This window comes from Malurus melanocephalus, unplaced genomic scaffold, assembly GCF_030028575.1.
Source record: "Malurus melanocephalus ecotype Western Australia unplaced genomic scaffold, MMel_1.1 scaffold_33, whole genome shotgun sequence".
Taxonomy (NCBI): Eukaryota; Metazoa; Chordata; class Aves; order Passeriformes; family Maluridae; genus Malurus; species Malurus melanocephalus.
In genome coordinates this window covers 1,867,272-1,885,415 of record NW_026623265.1, presented here as the reverse complement: position 1 = coordinate 1,885,415, position 18,144 = coordinate 1,867,272, and the positions used below count along the sequence as shown (strand labels likewise).

Here is an 18,144-nt window from a genome sequence, read left to right as displayed (position 1 = left end):
TGATCTCTTTGGAAAGAGAAGCTAGGCAATTCTTCCTCTTTTTTTTYCTTCCAGCTGTCTACTGATGGCATGTTTGTGTCACATGTACTTTATTGCAATAATWTTTTGCTTAAGGCAACTCTGTAAAGTTTTATCCCTGTATTTATAACAGGCAGATAACTTTTTTTAAAGATCTATGTTTGGATCTCATGCTTGGTTTCTTTTGCAAAGATAAAATTAATGAAATTTAAATTAATGAAAGTTCTTGGGTTTCTTTTTTGAGGAAGTATTACTTTTTAAAATGTTACTTTCCCTTTCAAAGGGAGATGCAATAAGCATCTCTGAGGTRCATCCATTTTTATTTAAAAAATTTGTGCTGGTCACAAAGTGGGTAGTAATACAGGTGTCACWCTGTGAGATTGGCCATCTCTGTTGMGGTTCTTCCCATCTTACCATAGCCAACTTGGAGTGATATTTACATCAGCACTGAGCACCTCTGAAATACACAGTTATCACACACTACTGAGCTGTAGCTTATGCCACTTTTATGATGTGCTTTAGRATGAGATCATCAGACTCCATTAATAATTTACTAAGAGTTCCAACAAAGGAATAAAAGGACACTGCATTTGTAAAAAGGAGAGGTTGAAGTCCTATTCCAGTTCTRAGGCTAGCTTTTCACCTTTTTTTACTTCTACAGTTCTAAACTTATTTGTGAGAAGAGCAGCCAAAGGACATTGAGCTAAATGTTTGTGCTTCTGTGGACTTTCTAAGTCTCTTACAAAAAGGATTTGTATGCATCCCCTCTAGTAGGCACTTACTAAAAAAAAATTTAATCAGTTGAGCAACCTCCTGTGAATGACAGTGCAGAGACTACTCTTTGGGATCTCAAAGGATAGTGAAGTCCTTTYTGAAAAATTAAGGTTCAGAAAATAYTTTGTAAAAAGTGCTGCAGAAAGCTAAGAAAAAAATCATGCTAACTCTTTCAGTGTTGACAAGAAAAAACAACACAGCAAAACTGGCTTTGCCATGAAGATAGAGGAGAGGGGRTACTGAGTTTGGGTGGAGAAGGAAGAAGTAAGTAACACAAAGAACAAGTCTTAGTAAATTTCTGGAAAATCTTCAGACAGTGCCTAACATTGTGGGAAGCAGCTGGAGTCYTGATCTGCAGGCGGCTGGAGTGGCATGCTGTGTACCTAAGAGGATTGTGGCTGTGGTTTCCCATGGGATATGTGTTCCTCACCAGTCCGGCTCCAGCTCCCAGAGCCCCTCCACTGGCTGAGCTAGTGCTACCACCTTCTAGTTAATAAATGCACTGCTGTGCTCCATGACAGACAGGGGAACCGGCAGGATATGAGAGGCCTTTGTGGAGCATATCTGTGGGCAGAAAGGGAAGGATGTGAACCTTTCCTTTCTCTTTATGAATGAAAAGATATCCTTCCAGGAGGGCTCTGTTTAGATTTCTTTTCCTTCTATGATTTTTCATGTACAGTCACAGCCATTGTATTTTAAATGAAGCCTGCTGAGCTTAGGAGCACTTCTGTGTCTACTGAGTGTGGTGCTAGCCCAAAACATTAAGACTACTAGAATGATCCTGGGCATATGTTTCTCTCTCCATCTAATTCTTTAACCTAGTAGAGTACTGATATCTAGGGGGATGATGGATCAGCTGTAATGTGGAGAGTTCAGACATTTATCAGAATAAAGAAATTTGGTATTCCTCACTGCTTTCTGCTGATAGAATTAAACAGACTTAACTCCATCTGGTCTACGTTGGGCATATTAGTGTGCCACTGTTGCTGTGATATGATACTCCAGTCATGAGGCTGGCAGTAAGACAGGGAGCCGACAGCTAAGCCTCTAAAAGAGTAAATATATGGTAATATATGTACTAAATATAATATATGACCTAAATACTGTCCATTTTAAAGCCATTGGATAAGTACTGTCTGTATTGCTTCAGGAATATTTTCTGTASTTGTCTAACTGGCAGAGGGTGCTGAAAAGTGATCCTTTTGGAATACTTACAAGTCTGGTGTGCAAATGGATGGATCATGGATGCATGATGGATTTTGTACTCTCACAGTTTGTGCATGAACATTCTAGAAGAGTCTGGGACAGCAACTGCCTGTTTGTCAGATTGACTGATGGGTTGGGCTGTGGGCTCCCATTCTATCTCACAGCAGAGGGCAGTTTCTGGAGCAGCCCCTGGCATGTCTGCTTTCTGTTGGAGAGCAGCTGCTTGCCCCTTTGGCTGATATGGSTGATCCCTATTCTGGAGAACCATGCTACCAGAAATTATAATACTACTTAAACATTTCTTAAGGAAAATAATTCAAAAATTAAGTTCAGGGGAGAGGTAAAAGAAATTATATTTTAGAAGGACTTTAAAAAAAATGTAGCAAGGACAATGAGATAAATTTGTTCCAAGATGGATCATGATAAATTGATGGGATGGAGCTTGCAACCACTAAGGGCTGTATTTCCAGTCAAAGGCTGTGATGTGAAACTGTGCATTCGGTTTCAATTTGATAACCTCCACCAAGGGGGAAGAGGGAGAGAACTGAAAGGAGAAGCAATCAGTCCTAATAGTGTGTTCCATTGTAATGTGATTGTGTTAAGAGTTTTAGGGCTTTTRTGGGTCACCTGCAGGAGCTAGCTGRAATTTTTATTTCTCCCTTTCCCTGCAGCCTCTCTGCATATAATGGCTTGCTTATTTATTTCTCTGAAGCTTTGATGTTCCACTTTGGACGTGATACATTTGGCAGGGTGTTGTTAGCAATGTTGAGAAACCTCATGTGTTTTGTCCATGCACGCAGAGTTAATTGCCAGGTCTCTGAGCAGGAAGCCATTTCCCTCAGGTCATCTATCGGGAGCCCATGATGTTTGGTGTCTATTTACTCTGTGGAGCATGATCCCCTTTMCAAGGCTACCTGATATCACCCTCTTGCATACAGTTTAATATTGCTATCAAAGCATTCAAGGTTGTTCATGGTATAGATTTCCTGGATTAAATGCCTTTGATGTGGGTGACAACAGTTGTGATAGTCTGATTATGATCATGCATGTTGGCTTTTTCAGTTTATTTTGATGCATATTTCATTTTTTTTCTATGAAATGCTTTGTTGAAACCCTTGTGTCATTTTTGTGTGACAATGTGGTGACATAGCACACACTGCTTCCGAACAGAAAGTTTGTCATCTTTTGCCTTAATGACTTGGATGTTTGTGTTTGAGGTTTGTGCTTTTCACAGGGAAAGGGTTGGTGAAGGGTTCTGGTGAATGTCATCTCCCTAAAACCTCAGTAAAGAAAGGARAAAGATGAGCTTCTCTATGGCCACCTTAACCTAGAGCCAGGATCCTGCTCTGAGTATCTGTCTAGAAGAAAGTCCATCTCTCCTGAATACAGACAAGTGCTCCCAGGTTGGTTTATCCTGCCTGGTTTGTGTATGTGGGGAACTCTTATTAACTTTACACCCACGYGTAGCTGATGGTATGATAGGAAGACAGGCTCATATTCACAGTGCATCTGCTGTAACTTGGCAAAACTAGATTGACCACATGTGTGTCAATTGTTTCCATCTCCTCTTCAGAGATTTGCTCAACAACGGTGGGGAGCTTCATAGCCACACTGAGACACACTGGGGAATGGTATCACAATTGCTGCCCTGCTRCCTAGTGCTGCCCTGAAGGTGCACAATGACCATTTCCCAAGATTTCCGAATGTTATGCACCTGGGCACAGCTCCTGTGAAATGTCACAAAAATCTCAGAAAATTGATTAGATTTATTTCTTCCAGTAGCTGGCTGTATCAAGGTCCAGCACAAAATGCTTTTTGACAGTAGTCTTTTGCAGATGCTTGAGTTATCATCTAGACAACTACAAATAAAACTGGTTTTGTAAACAAAAACTGTATCATAACTTGCCAAATTTCAAATAATTTGTAACTTTGTAGTAAAAGTGTTAACACAAACTCATAGCTGGGCTTCAAAACCCTTGTAAGGTCTGAGTTTCTCCTTGATCTAAACCCCCCATACTCTTCWTGCAGCTGTTTTTTGTAAAATACCCCTGGGATTTAGTTCTGCAGGACGTTGGCTTCATAAAAATAGAGGAATCCTGTCATATCTAGAAGGAAGGATGGTTCTACTTGAGGGAATTATTTTAGCGTGTCATATGCCCTGAATGTCTTGTGAAAATGGCATGTTGTGAATGTCTGAAAATGCATAAATGCTRTATAGAAGATGTAGCTATTGTAAATTGGCATGGATTTGTTTTAATTCCCTCATGTATATTCGGTTTTTKAAGCAACTGCTCCTGGAGTCATGTGATTTTGCAAGATCTTTCTTTCCTTATCTCACTTTCTTGAAATCAAAGGCTCTGTGTCTCAGATAAATTAAACTCAACTGGCTGAGGGGAAGACTGCCACAGCCACGCATCATGCTCCTCTGATGCTCCCTCCACAAAAGGGATGACATCATAGCTCTGGAAACAACTCTGGGACCACCACAATTTATGATCTAGTTTGTGTTACCTGTATTGTAGTGCTGAAAAGTCTAGCTCTTCAGGACCTGCTTCTGTTAAGTGGTGTAGTCTGATTGCAGAGAAGTAATGACCTTGGTCGGCAGGGAGGGGCAAGGTAAGTGGGAGTACTGCCCCTTGCACCTATTTGATCTTAATCTGTTCCTGCCCAAGACACAACAATGAGGGGGTTTTAGACTTTGTGCTGTAGAGTTGCTGTTTTGTTTGGTTTCTTTCCTTTATATGCCTCCATCTATAAAAAAAGACAAAGTACAGAGGATAGTGCGTATGAGGAGCCCAGAGTACTTAAATCCTGAGATCAAGTGTGTCTAATTCAGATCTTTTAAAGTAAATTGACGTTACTACTCTCACTGGTTCAACATGAATTTCAGAGGGTCAGTCAGTAAATTACCCCAGACTAATTAAACCAGTTTTGAGTTATGCAAGCCATCTCAGAGTAGCAAGAGACTTGACTGACAYACCTTTAGTCTTGTACTTTATAGGTTCATAGTTGTGTACAGTTTAAAGGTCAATTAGAAGAGATTTTATACCTGGTTTGCGTCTTTCATTATTTCCCATTACTAGTCAATAAGATGCATTACATAGGGCRTATCCTACAAGTGCATCCCAAAAGGAGGATCAGTAAAATGGGGCATATTTCTTTGTAATTGGTGGTTTCTTTCTCCCAGCATAATTCTCTTTTAGTTTTTCTGTCTCTGCTCCCCACCTCCTTTCCTCTATTCAGTGTATGCTGTTGCCACTCCAGCAAAAGCTGCAGTAACACAGTGCATAGAAAAGTCTAGTCCCTTTCTTCGTGTAGCAGTTGATGAGCAWGGAAGTGTTTAATCCAGTTTTTCTCTCCAGCAATAGCCTACAAAATAAAATGTACAACCTTAGCTCTGAGGACAGAAAAAGAGCATTGCTGAGAGCATGGAGAGAAGATGAAGAGTGCAATAACCCCACTTTTCCTTTACTCCTTCTCCAGGTACTATTTTTAGCCCTGATAGCAAATGGTATCATTTGTTGCTCCAGCCCTCCCAGGCCATCTCAGTGCACAGCTGTAGGACTGGCAAATGGGCTGAGGAGAGCCTGGTGCCAGGGGACCCCGGGGCTGAACACGAAGCCTCGGGGGTGGCACGGTTCTAGGGCAGGCTTTGAGTTGTGCAGAGCATGTAACATACATAGCAGCAAGCAGGGCCAGAGGGATATGGGAGAATCTACTGACTGCTCAACTGTGTGAGCTCTCWAAATGTGTGGCCGGTGTGGGACAGCTGCATATCCATTAAATACATCACTTCCCCCCARCCCTGTGCAGACAGGTGCTTCCAATAAATGGCAGCTTGAAACAGTCGCTTTTCAAGAAGCGTCTCACCATTTCAAAGCTTAGGAATGAGCATTAAGGGTAAAGAATTTCTTTGCCGCTGGTCTCAGTAGAAGCTGGGAGTGAGGTGTGAAGTGGTGGACAGGCCTTCAGGTCATTCTCCTGCTGACCTCTGCCATTCCTTCCATCCACGGGCAGTGGGGTTTGACCACTGTTATTTAATGTGCCTTCCCCAACAAGCGTGTGTGCATGTATGGGCACTTAGCAATTTCCCAAGCAGAACGCAGGAGCACCTCTGCTGCTCTCTGTAGTTAGCAATTATTTAATTTGACTGTAATGGGGATAGGTACTGGGGAGCATAAGGCACAGACACAGGGGAGGCAGCATTCCCAAAGGCCYTCCCCGAGTGCAATAGGTGACAGATCAACTCTCCTCCGGAGAATGATGATGTCCCGATACCCAAACTCTCAACCTCAAGGAGCCGGCTGCCCTTTCCTTTGCCGCCGTGTAACGCGGGCAGCTGACACCTTTTCCCAGAGACTCTTTCCCCGGTGTTAAGAAAACGCTGTCGGCTTGGCGGCCAGAGCTCCCGGCCGTCAGGCGAGGCACGGGGGTAACGGGGACAGCAAGAATAAACGCAGCTCCAGCGACYAAGCGTGTCCTGACACCAGCTCTTGACTTTTGGGGCGGGTCAAGCCGCCAGGGTGGTTCTGGGGCCCTTTGTTGCCGCCCTGGGGCGGCCACATGCGCCGGACGAGCCCACGGGCGGGCAGGGAAGGAGGGGCTTTGGGCGGCAGCGGCAGCTCCGGCCGCCCTGTCTCTGGGTCGAAAGTTTGAGGGGCGGCGGCGGGGCCGTCCCGCGGTGTCCCGGGGCGGGCCGGACCGGAGCGGGGCGGGRGAAGAAGGATGGTGGGGCGGGGCGGGCCGGCGGCAGCGGGGAGCCGGCGTTGATCCGACTGCCGGGGTATGGAGGGGGAGCGGGCGGACGGCCCCGCCGCCCCGGCGGAGAGCGGCACGTCGGAGGTGTTCGCCCAGCTGTGGGCGGACGTGATGGGCATCCTGGTGAGTGCGGTGGGGACGGGGTCTGGGAGCGGAGCGGCCGCGGGGGCAGCCTGCCGCGGGACGGGTGTTTGGGGTGGGGGCTGTAGGGATGCTGCGGAGCSCTCGCCTGGTCTTCCCGGCACCTGCTGCGGAGTTTGCCCGAGCTGAAGCGTGCCCACCCCGTGTGGGCGCGTATGTCCCAAGGAAACTAACTTCACGGGCAAAGCCAAGCGTTGTGTCGCTGACCGCCTTCATCGCAGTTCTGGAGTAGAGCTCTCTGGGCTRTCGTGGTGGAAGGGGCGGAAGGGCCGCGCCGAGCACCGCCAAGGAGCGGGTCCGGGCAGGGGCTGCCCGCTGGTGGGGACGCACCCAGGAGCGCCGGTTCAGCCGGATCAATGGGCGCATTGTCCCCCCGTTGCCCCGGCCTGCCGCCGATTCATGGCAGTTCGGGCTGAAGGCGGCGTCGCTGCATCTTTGCATCCCACGCACGTGTTTTGGGGTGAAGCCCCACGCGTGGGGGGCGCTGCCCCGGGACCTCGGGCACGGCCGCCCGTCCCTCAGCGCTCCCGGCGCCYGCGGCACTCCCAGGCGCCGGCTTTGGAGCTCTTACTCCCGGTAGTTTTTCGGAGACGAGTTGCTCGGTTACGGCCCGTGGAGTTTCTGCGCCGGTGATCTTCTGAGGAGGGACTAATCCTCGTAATTCACTGGTTACAGACAAAAGGGATGGCCCCAGTAACGAGGGCTCAAGGAATTACGTTTAATGGGCACGTAGCGTACCGACAGGACGGACTGGATGGCAAACAGTAAAAATACAGGAAGAGTCAATCCTTTATTTCTACTTGCAGCGAGAGAATAATATTTACTTTAGGTGCAAGATGATAATTACCGCAGAAGACTGCCACTCAGCAAAAAAACAAATACTCACGTTATATACGTACTGCAGCTGGCAGCTTTCCAGTRGTACAGGAATGTGGTAATCAACAGTGGAGTGCCTGTTTATTCATTTTAAAAGCAAATGAATAGGCTTGATGCATGTTAGTTTTTGTTGTTAACATTTAACCAGCAGACATTCAAGAATATTATGAGAAATMCTTTTTGGAAAACTGCCATGGAACTTAGTAAAGGGTAAACCCATAGATCTAATTCAGAAGAAATGTTATAGAGTTGAACAGAGAATTTAATTAGCATTTTAGGCTGCATTTTTCTTACCACATGGACTTTATTTTTAATATTCAAAGTCAGATTAAAAAACCTGTCTCTCTCCTTTTCTTCATAGAAATTTTCCACTGACATGACATTCATTTTGATAGCATCCAACTGCATACACTTTTTCACTGTTAATGATTTTAATCTGAGAATGCAAGCAGAGTCAGTTCTGCCAGTTTATAAGGGGCACACAGTTGGTACTTTATGAACAGTCTCTTTCTCTCTTTTTCTGGCAGGTTTCAGTACTGCATTTAGTAAGAGCAGAGTGCTATTGGATGCCTGGGAAGGAGTGTTTGAGGAGGCCAGACCAATAGCCTAGCGTGCTGAAGCTCAAGGCAGAAAAAGATCTGTCACACRGCTAATAATTTGAATAGGTTTCTTTTGGTCATACAAGTTAGTTTCCTTCCTGGGAAAACAAAGGTATTTAATTATTATTTGTTTTCTAATAAAACTGTGCTAAAATCATAAGTCCTAAAGTTGGTCAGCTTTGCAGAAAGGRACCATGTTGTGACTACGAAGTTGCTGTGTATGTCAGTTATAAACATCATCCAGCATTATTAGTTCACTTCCTTCAGTGTTTTGTGTTGCAACACAGTTACAAATACAAAAAGATACTTTTGTTGTGTGTCCTAGAATAACTTAAAACGGGKAAGGCAGAAGCTCTTCTCACTGCAGGTTGTTAGTTTTCTTTAGATTTAGATTTTTAAAGAGTTTCTAGTCTTAAAGGCTGCAAAATAAGGTCCTAATATGTACTGAATATAAACTTRCCTTTTCACTGCTCATCTTTGTGGTGCATAGAGCTTTGTCCCTTTCACACCCATGCTGCAAAAGGCAAGCAGAAAACTAGAGTTGTGGTTTCCGAATGGAAGCCTGTAGCTGGTTGGTTGTAGTCTATGATGACACATCAGTGTCCTGGATTGCTGTCTTATTTCTTTTGCATTGTCAGTTATCTGAGAGTATTGGTCTTGATTTCCTGGGATCTGTAGCAGTTCATGACTCAAACTGTCTAGAGAGCACAGAAGTAGACACCAGAGTGATTCAATGGGCATACCTCTATGAAAAAAGAAGTTGGTGCAGTKGTAAGCTGGCCAGGTTGGTCCTGCAACAGCTTGAAAGCTACCAAAGGAATGCACTAGCAGGGGAGAAAGGCAGGAGAGAAGAGCCAAGATCCGCTCTTGTGAGACTCCCAACTGCAGTGTTCATCCAGCTCTGGGATCCCCAATATGGGAAAGTACATGGACCTGTTAGAGYGAGTCCAGAGTAAGGCTGCCTAGATGGTTGGAGGGATGGAACATCTCCGCTGTGAAGAAAAGGCTAAGAGATTGGGATTGTTCAGCCCRGAGAAGGCTTCAGGATGACCTATTTGCAGACTTCCAGYRCCTGCAGAGAATCTACAAAAAAGRTGGAGAAAGACTTTTTAGAAGGGCATGTAGTCATAGGACCTGAGAGAATAACTTTTAACTGTTAGAGGGTGGATTTAGATTAGTTATTAGGAGGAAATTCTTTACTGTGAGGGTGCTTCCCAAAGTTGTGATTTCCTCATTCCTGGAAGCATTCAAGACCAGGTTGGATGGGGAGGTCTGAGCAAACTGGTCTAGTGAAAGGTGTTCCTGCCCATGGTGGGKGGGTGGGTGGGGGGATTGGAACTAGATGATCTTTGACAGACACCAACAGATCACTGCCAACAGACACTGCTCTATGATTCTGTGATTTTGGAATGTAAAAACTAGAATGAAAGGAAGAAAGAAGGTGGTCATTGAAAGTTTGTTGATTGAATGAAAGAGAAAAATGCATTCTTAAGCCATGATTGGATTGTGGATGATACAGGGTAGAAAGAACCTCAGGCAGCATCTAGCCTATCCTCACGCTGAAGCTGGGAGAGGTCTGAAGTCAGGTGAGTTTGCTTGGGGCTTATGCAGTCGTGTCTTSAAAATCTCCAAGGACAGAAATGCACAACCTCTCTGTGCAGACTGTTTTACCAATTTGCTGTCCTTATGGTTAAAAAAGATGTTCTTCATAAAAGTGATTAAATGCCTGATTCTGCCCTCCTCATACTGAGAAGTTAGAGCAATGGGGAAGAGGAGAGGAAGTTGTTACCTTTGTCCTGTTGGCCTTGCTGAAAGCCTTAAGGAGTGTGATAGTGTCTGCTCTAGGTGTTGAATTAGGAGGCGAGGCCATAGCGTCAGCCCAGCTGGAATTCATTACTGAAGTTACTTGAAAAACACATTGAGCCCCTCTCCATCTTTATATGGATAAATATATTTCATTGTTTGTGTATTTTTAGTTAGGTTCCTTAAAACAGACCTTATTAGGAGGAACCTGTGATGGCAGATCCCAWGTCTGGAGGGGAAGCAAATAGTTGTCAAGTGCTGCTTGTAAGGAGCATATTTTATGGACTTTGAAGTCACATAGTAGCTCTATACTTGATAAATACTGAGTGTATGTTTGCAGCTGTACTAGGATCTTGCTGAAATAAATGTGGCTTTTCCCTTTTACACTTTTCTAATGAAATACTGCATAGATGCAGCTGTGATATAAGCCCCTCAAGCTATTTGTGCAGTTAATGGAGGTCACTAGATAACAAAATTATACCCAAAAGCTTTTGCTTAGTCTCTAGCAAGCGCATGTTGGAATGTATTGCATAATTATAATTTTCTGTGTTTCAAAGCAATAGTGGATGGTGCATTAAGGTTTTATAGAGAGGTGGATTGTGAGTAGTAGTAAAGAAACTCTTTGCATCGCCAAAACTCAATGCTAGAAATAGRGATGTTTTTGACTTAGAATCATATACTGATGTGATGATAGCAAACTCTCTGTTGCTAAAGGCCTAAAGGTTTGTACGTGATGAGATATGAGAACAAATTGTAATATGAAGTGAAAATCATTAGTTTCATTCTTTTAAAGATGTACTTTCAAAACATGGACTATTTACCTTAGTACAGKGAAGACATTCCAGTGCCCCTCTTGTTTATTTTTCACGCAGATAGAAGAGATATCTGGGTCAAATCCTGACATTAATGAAATCCCTGGMAAAACTCTGATCAATTTTAATAGAGCAGGAATTTCACTGAAGAAAGTGTCTTCTTTGCTTGGGGAGTTTTTGTCTTCAATGGTCAAGATGCAAAAGATACTTGAACTCAAGCAGAACTTGAAAGAGATGCCATGAAATTAGAAGTTTTTCCAGCTTTTTATTTCAAAGTAGTAGCTAGTTTCTTGTTTAAAACCACTGAATCAATTATAACAGCTGAAAAAAAAAGAAAATTATTTCTTTTTCAATAGTATTTTGCAGTTATGCTGAGAGAAGACCAGTGCTTTCCCACCACCTGCTGTTAGTTGAAGAGAACAGAGTATTTTGAGGGCAATAAAGCTCATTTGGCTGCTGGGAGCACTACTATTTACATATATAATCTATCGTGCTCTCCATGTTTTAGTGACTATTTGGATTTCTTATCAAAGTAATAAAGAAAAAACCAAAAGAGAGAAAGACRCCAGCTGATAATGCTACTGTGATAACATGTAATTGGATACTGGCTAACATACTTGGGTAAGAGGAATTTGATATTAAGCCAGGGAGTCTGGATATCTAGAAGGATCAGGGAAGTAGATTCCTGACTGATAAAAGCAGTTGTAGAACTGCCAGGAGGAGTTATGGCAGCTAACAGCAGCCAAAGTTTCSTTCCAGGATTGCTCTTCCTTAAACCATCATTACATCACTATAACCTCCCGTGGAAATCTCTACTCCATTGCTCTCCCACTTTATCATTGGGTGACTCTGTTTCTCTGATGTCAGATTGGCACCAAGAGGCCACTCCAGCTGAAGCCATGGACACTCAGTATGGCTCTGGGAATGAATAGCTGCTTCAGGTAGAATGTGTTTTTGAAAATGCAATGTACTAATTTTTTATTATTTTCATTGACAACGTGTCAGCAAAGTGCCTGTGACACTGTGTAGCTAACTCAAAAAGCGCTTTGGGACATTGTGATTCAAAATATTTTTGTTCTGCCTTCTTTTTGGATTATGTTTTCTATATCATATCCCATTTGCAGCAATAAGGATCAACACAGAAGGTCTGACCTCTGCTTTCAAACTAGCAGAAGTTATTTTTTCTATTTTACAAAACCATGGAAGGTATTTTGCTTTCAAATAAAGAAGTCAAAACAGAGAGTGACTGACTGTCAGTTTAGGTGTTGGATTCAATTTTATGGTTTAAACTTAACCTGTTGCATCTCCTTTCCCTTCCATGAACTGTTATGCCTAGCAGTGCTAATCCCTTTATGAAGAAAGACAGCTCACAGAGATAACCTTTGGTCTACRCTTTTGCTTGCGCATCAGGACACATAAAACAGATGTCTCCATCAGAGAGTTTAATCCCCACAAGACCCTATACCATGAAGTGATAAGACCTTTTGGTTCCGGGGTGCCTTCTTCTTTCTTGCTTGAAAGCAAATTCTTTCACTTGCTGATTTGCTGTGAATACCAACTTGAAAATACTCTTTTTCTTCATACTGTTTTCATCTTTTGAAAGTCAGTCAACCAAGCTCTGTTTTTAAAGAGCAGTGGAATACAATATGGTCAGAATTCGTCTGTAATGATGCCTTCTTCCCTTTGTGTGGATCTGAAAAAAAATGACAGTCTCTAAGGAGAAAGAAAATGTCAAAATTGATGTGGAAAAGGTGTTGCACAAAAGCACTTAAAGARCTTCTATTGCATAGAATGCAATGTACTATGCTGCACATGTTGGCTACTAATTTCTATAGTTAGGTGAAAACTTCTTATTTTTAGTGTATCTCAAAACAAATGGCATTACAGAAGTAGCAATGATTAATTTAACTTAGTCTGATGCTGTCTAGGAATCTGTAAATTAGTAAATTAGTCATGATTTGTATACAGTGCTGTGCAAACAGGAGCAGAGTGGAGGGACTGGAGCACAGCAATGCAGCACAGGGTCACTGCTGGATGTGGCGCAGGGCCAAGGGACAGAGGGAATGGGTGGTGCCCAGTGCAAAGGAGTTTGATTCAGAATTTCTCCATCCAGACTCAGAYTGAACTCTTCCAGATTTAGCTCTGGGCTATGTTCCTTCAGGACTTTTTTCCTTTGAGAGGTGGCATTCTGGAGAAGAGTGTGCTCAGTGCTGGTGTACCCAACCCTTCTTCCTGCACCTTTCTGGGTCACCCTCCTGTCATTTGGAATCTGTGCTTGTAGCTTTTCCTTCATGCAGCAGCCCAGGCTTTCTTCTTTTCCACTTACCCTGTTGTCACAGTATTAATGACCGTAGAGTACACATTGTGTTCGGACTTTAGGAGGTTAAGAAACACAGGATAAATAGGGATTACTTTGTAATGAGCCAGCAAAGTGATTTGTCACAATACTTGATTTAACATTAAGTGCAGCTAACAATTTTGCTCTTGGTGATTGCTTGACACAGTTGCTGACTAATGAACCTGCTGCTTTGTCTGATGCCATTGCTGGTGGTGGGAGGAGGAGRAAGATGGTTGTGACTATGGGGATACTGAGGTGGCTTTGCAAGAATCTGGATTCCATGCTTTTCATGAGAAAATGGACAAAAGGAAGAAACTGGGTTAAATATGTGCAAGTCCAAAAATCAAATTTCTGCTATAAAAACATGTTCTCCATTTAAATATATGTAGACATGGCRTGTGATTAGATAAAGAGGTATGAAGGGTTTTCATTTCTGCCTGACRTTGAGAGACAACTCACTGTCAGGGAAAAATCACAACTAATCTGGGCTAAAGAATTCATAACACAGATTTCTGTTATTGAAAATAAATAACTTTAAAAATAAAAGGCTTTGCCTGTGCCCTCTCCCTCCACAGTGTGGTTTCTGTGGTAAGGGTCAGGTGCAGCCACGCTGCSACTGCTTTCATTTTCTTGAGGCAAGGCAAACATTTTTCCTGACTTACAGTAATAGCAGAACTTTCTTGTCTACTGCCATGTTTTGAGGCACAGAGCTATAATGTACTGGGTTTATTTGAACTAAGATTAGTATTACAAAATACTTAATGGTTTAAGTTTTAATGACACCTGTATAAGCATTTTTGAGCTACATAATACTTTTAGAGACACATTTCCTATGAAGACTTGGAAACTGAGAATGGGAATTGTATACCCTATCTGGAAAACTGTTTTAAGCAGGGCGTAGCTGGAAAATTTGATGGACAAGCTTAAGAATGTCATACAACTATGATTTATAAATCATACTTTCAGGYTTTTTAATGGAAAGTCATAAAATAAATTGGAGAACTGGTTTCTAATGTCCATGTCGCATTCTGAGTGCAGTGTGGTTGGAACACTGTTGCAGATCTGTTCTGTAAGCCCATTAGGTTTTGGTGATTTGGCTTCCCTATGGACGTGCATGGACATGGGGATTTGCTCTTGAGATCAGTTTTCATCATCAGGCCTCCAGATGGAGAAAACACATGTGTTTTCATGTGCATGGGTAAACATACATGTTGAAGAGCACAAGCATGGTAATACAATTATCAAGAATATAAATGCATCCTTTTATGTTCCATTATTGTCACAGCATTTATGATGATGTACGGTGCTTTTTGCCCTTTTTAGGTAACAGCCTACCAATATTTTATCTTGCAGTGATATCCACTTTCAGTATACTCTTTGTGTGTGGGAGTGTGTGTAAAGGAGATTAGGCAATTGTTTAATATAATAATAAAAGCAATGGTTTGAAAGCTTTGCAGCAAGCTTGACAAGAGCTGATAGATGAYAGTGGAAACAGTACCATGCTTATTAAAATATTGAATGTACATGAGCAATCTCATGATTGTGAGATGCTCCTAACCCTCTCACCTGCAACTGAAGATGCTTTGTGCAGTGCTGATAGGTATGATGAAAACAAAAGATAAAGAGAGAAACAAAAGATAAAGTGTCTACTTTCTGCACTGCTTACATAAAAACTTCAGGAGCCCAAGGCAAAACTTTATTTGTAGCAAAGAGTGTGGCCTGTAGGCTTTTAAGAAGAAAAGAGATTGCATCTTTTGTTGTTTCTTCACAAGTTCAGATGAGTTGAGCCTCCTGCCTYTTTCAATGGGAGCACCAGGTTGACCCTGCTCTGCAGAGCTTGCTCTCTGCTTGACTGTAACCCCAGTCTAACTCGATGGAGGAAACATGAGAGCTCATTGCACCATGGTGGCACTGTTTAAAGTTCTGTCGGAGAGTGCAAATCACAGCTGGAGCTTGGATGAAAACACATGCTAGAGCTGATTGCATAGCATTGCATCGCACTTCAGGAAAAAAAGGCATTTTAGGCTTTTAAGGTATTTTGCTTGCCAGAGTAATAWCTTGCCAGTCATAATCTATACCTTTAGAAATGATGTGTAACTKCTGAAGAATCTGTGAGTTGTATGCACTTAACATCTGCAGGGATGTTTATATGTTTGTGATCTGCCTATTATCYCTGTTTATCCATATCTTTTACAGTRCTGAAACACTTTCCTTYTCTTTGSATTCTGTGCTTGCAGTTGTCCAGCACACACTTCCTGCATATTGCAACTTAGCTAAAATAGGTTTTTACACCAGAAGTTTTTAGTGCAGATATGGACTTTCTAGAGATGGAGGTAAAATTGAAAATACTTATTTTCTATTCCTAAATTAAGAGTCATCTCTTTTCACCATCCATGWTAGACATGTTTCATATTCTTATCAGTATCACTGCATAGACTTAACCTAACCTTCAGTKACACAAAACAATATTTAATACTTGTAAATTTTGAAGCGTTCAGTGGTTGGCCACTTTAGTGCAGTAGCTCTGAAATCTAATGACAAATCCTTTGCATTTAAACAGCAGTTTAAAATCTCYGAGGATGAAAATAAGAAATGTCCTGTTTTATACATAAATGTGTTTGTATTCATACATAATGTGCACCACAACTTGGAGGTTGTGATTTCCACTCMATTATTAGGTTTCTTTCCCACCTTAGAATTCATAAATAACCATTGTAAAACAGGAAAAGGTGGAGGCAGACTGCATGTTGTATGTCAATTATGGTTCCTGTCTTCAAGTTTCCATCTTCAAGATGACTGTATGTTTACGCTTCAAAAACACGATGCTTCAGAGTGTGTTTGGGAATATGTCATGTTTTATAAAAGGGTTCGGGAGAAGTACTTCCCTGTGCAACATTATATCAGAGGACTGGTAAAGATAATGTATTTCAAAATGAAAAAACCTGGTAAGGAGAGAAAATTTCTAGAGGAAGTTTTTCTTCTGAAAGTCAAGCAAGCAGTCAAAAGCTCAGTCAGCTGTTACATTGGGGATRCCAGGAAATGCAGCAGTTGATGGGCAGTGGAGCAGGGATCCTAGTGCCTGGGGCAGTAAACTATGTTGGCTAGTCTCAGACCTTCCTTGGATTTACATACTTTGTGTCAGATCAAGGCGAATTAGGCTCAGAACAGGTATTAGCTTTTTGCAGAGGTATAAATGTGTGGGGTTTTCAGCACAGCAAACATAGTGGGGGATCTCCACCACAGCAGCTGCCTGTGTTCCTCCTTTCCTTGAGGTTACTCGCAGTTTGCCACTGATCTCGGCAGAAGTATATGCAGTCTGAGTGGAAGCTGCTCACGTGCCCTGAAAAATATTGACAGAGGCAGCTCCATGGTGAGGGTGCGCAGGCGCTGATGTTTTGGCACAGCTGGAGCCCTGGTATGGCTGCAGTAGCAGGCAGCTCTCTCTTTCCCCACTGGATGTGTTTCCTTAGGTCTGCCTGTTTTCATTTCACTCAAGAAAATGGGCTGATCAGAGGAAGATTTCCTGYTGGCGGGGCATGTTGTAAGCCTTTGTACAGCAAATTCTTTGGACATTTTTATTTCAGTTTTTACATACCATCCTTTTCTAAAGTTTCATTGAGGTTGTGTTTTCCTTCTAGAGAAAAATGGAAATTTTGTAATAATTTCTCAATTATTTACGTTTCTCTGTCAGTTTTCCTGCTTGTATGTGAAAATTCCTGCCTTGCATGCTGTGCGCTGTACAAATAAAAATTTAAATRTGCCTATTTTTCATTATCTTTTGTGATGATGTGTCCCATTCAGTATCTGTAGAGGTTGGGGGAAAGGTCTATTTTATTTCTTGTTTAATCAGTGGAGACTGCTCAGTTGTACGTAGTGCAAAAGGATTGTCCATCCTTAAAAATTCTGTTTTCCTCTCTAATTACGCTTACCTTTATTCTGAGTGTTTTACAATGAGAGAAGAGATGGAGTCTAATCCTATGCAGTCCCTCTCCATTGTGATGTCATATTCTGATATGTACTGAATTGAAGGGAYGCTGGGATGTTTCAGTTCAGTGAGGTGTATTGTTTCCTGCTCAGCCCAAGCCCAGCAATRTATTGTTTAGATTTTGTGTCAGGGAGTGAGTACATATGTGCAGATGGATAAGCTTTGTAAAACCAAAGCTTTGCACAATAGCTGTCTAAACTCAGGAAGTTAGCAGAGAACATAAGGTTAAGGACCTCATCAAAATACTGGCATGATGATGATGATGAGGAATAACTTCATACCACATATGGTGTGTGGTCATGCATAAATGAGAAGGGAAAGAGATGCTTCTGCATATCCTCGTTWTCCTAGTCATGATTAGTCTCTCTGGGTTTGGTCAGTGTGGAGTTTGAGTTCCTAATTACCAAAAGTAGGAGGAAAAAAAAGAAGTGGATGTTCTCAATGCTGCTTTTTCTCTCCAATGGGATGGTACTTTCTTCAAGTAATCTTTGCCAAGTTACTTGTGGGTTTTAATSTGTGTCTCAAGTGTCTATTGAATACAAAAGATTGTACAAATCTTCATTTTTCTTCTGCCAAACCTAGTAACAACTATGACAAAATGCTTACAGATAGTTATTTCTTTTATAAACTGCCATGGAAGAGAGAGGAAAGGGGGATAAAAAGGTATGTTAACTCCTGCTGACCCTTCTGCCTTTCTTAGGCAGATCTGTTGATGGAGGGGCTTGAGCAGTTGCAAAAACAAAAAATTAAAAAAGAGTGAAGTGGGGGATTTTCTCCAGACTCACACRTTTCTTAGGAAAATACCTCTCACATAAAGCAGAAACAGGATGTCAG

The 18,144-nt window shown here is 42.3% G+C and overlaps 1 protein-coding gene across 4 annotated transcripts in view; it reads left to right on the top strand.

The window, feature by feature from the left end:
• LOC130572353 (SAM and SH3 domain-containing protein 1-like) overlaps positions 1 to 18,144 on the top strand; it is a 519,165-nt gene that overhangs the window by 391,383 nt on the left and 109,638 nt on the right. Inside the window, exon 1 of one of the 4 annotated variants that reach the window (XM_057363994.1) lies at positions 6,741 to 6,879. The exons of the other annotated variants lie outside the window; for them this stretch is intronic. Coding sequence (XP_057219977.1) covers positions 6,784 to 6,879 — 96 coding nt within the window. The 5' untranslated portion in view covers positions 6,741 to 6,783. Of the gene's footprint in view, positions 1 to 6,740; positions 6,880 to 18,144 lie in introns of those variants that run through there. 4 annotated transcript variants of the gene reach the window in all.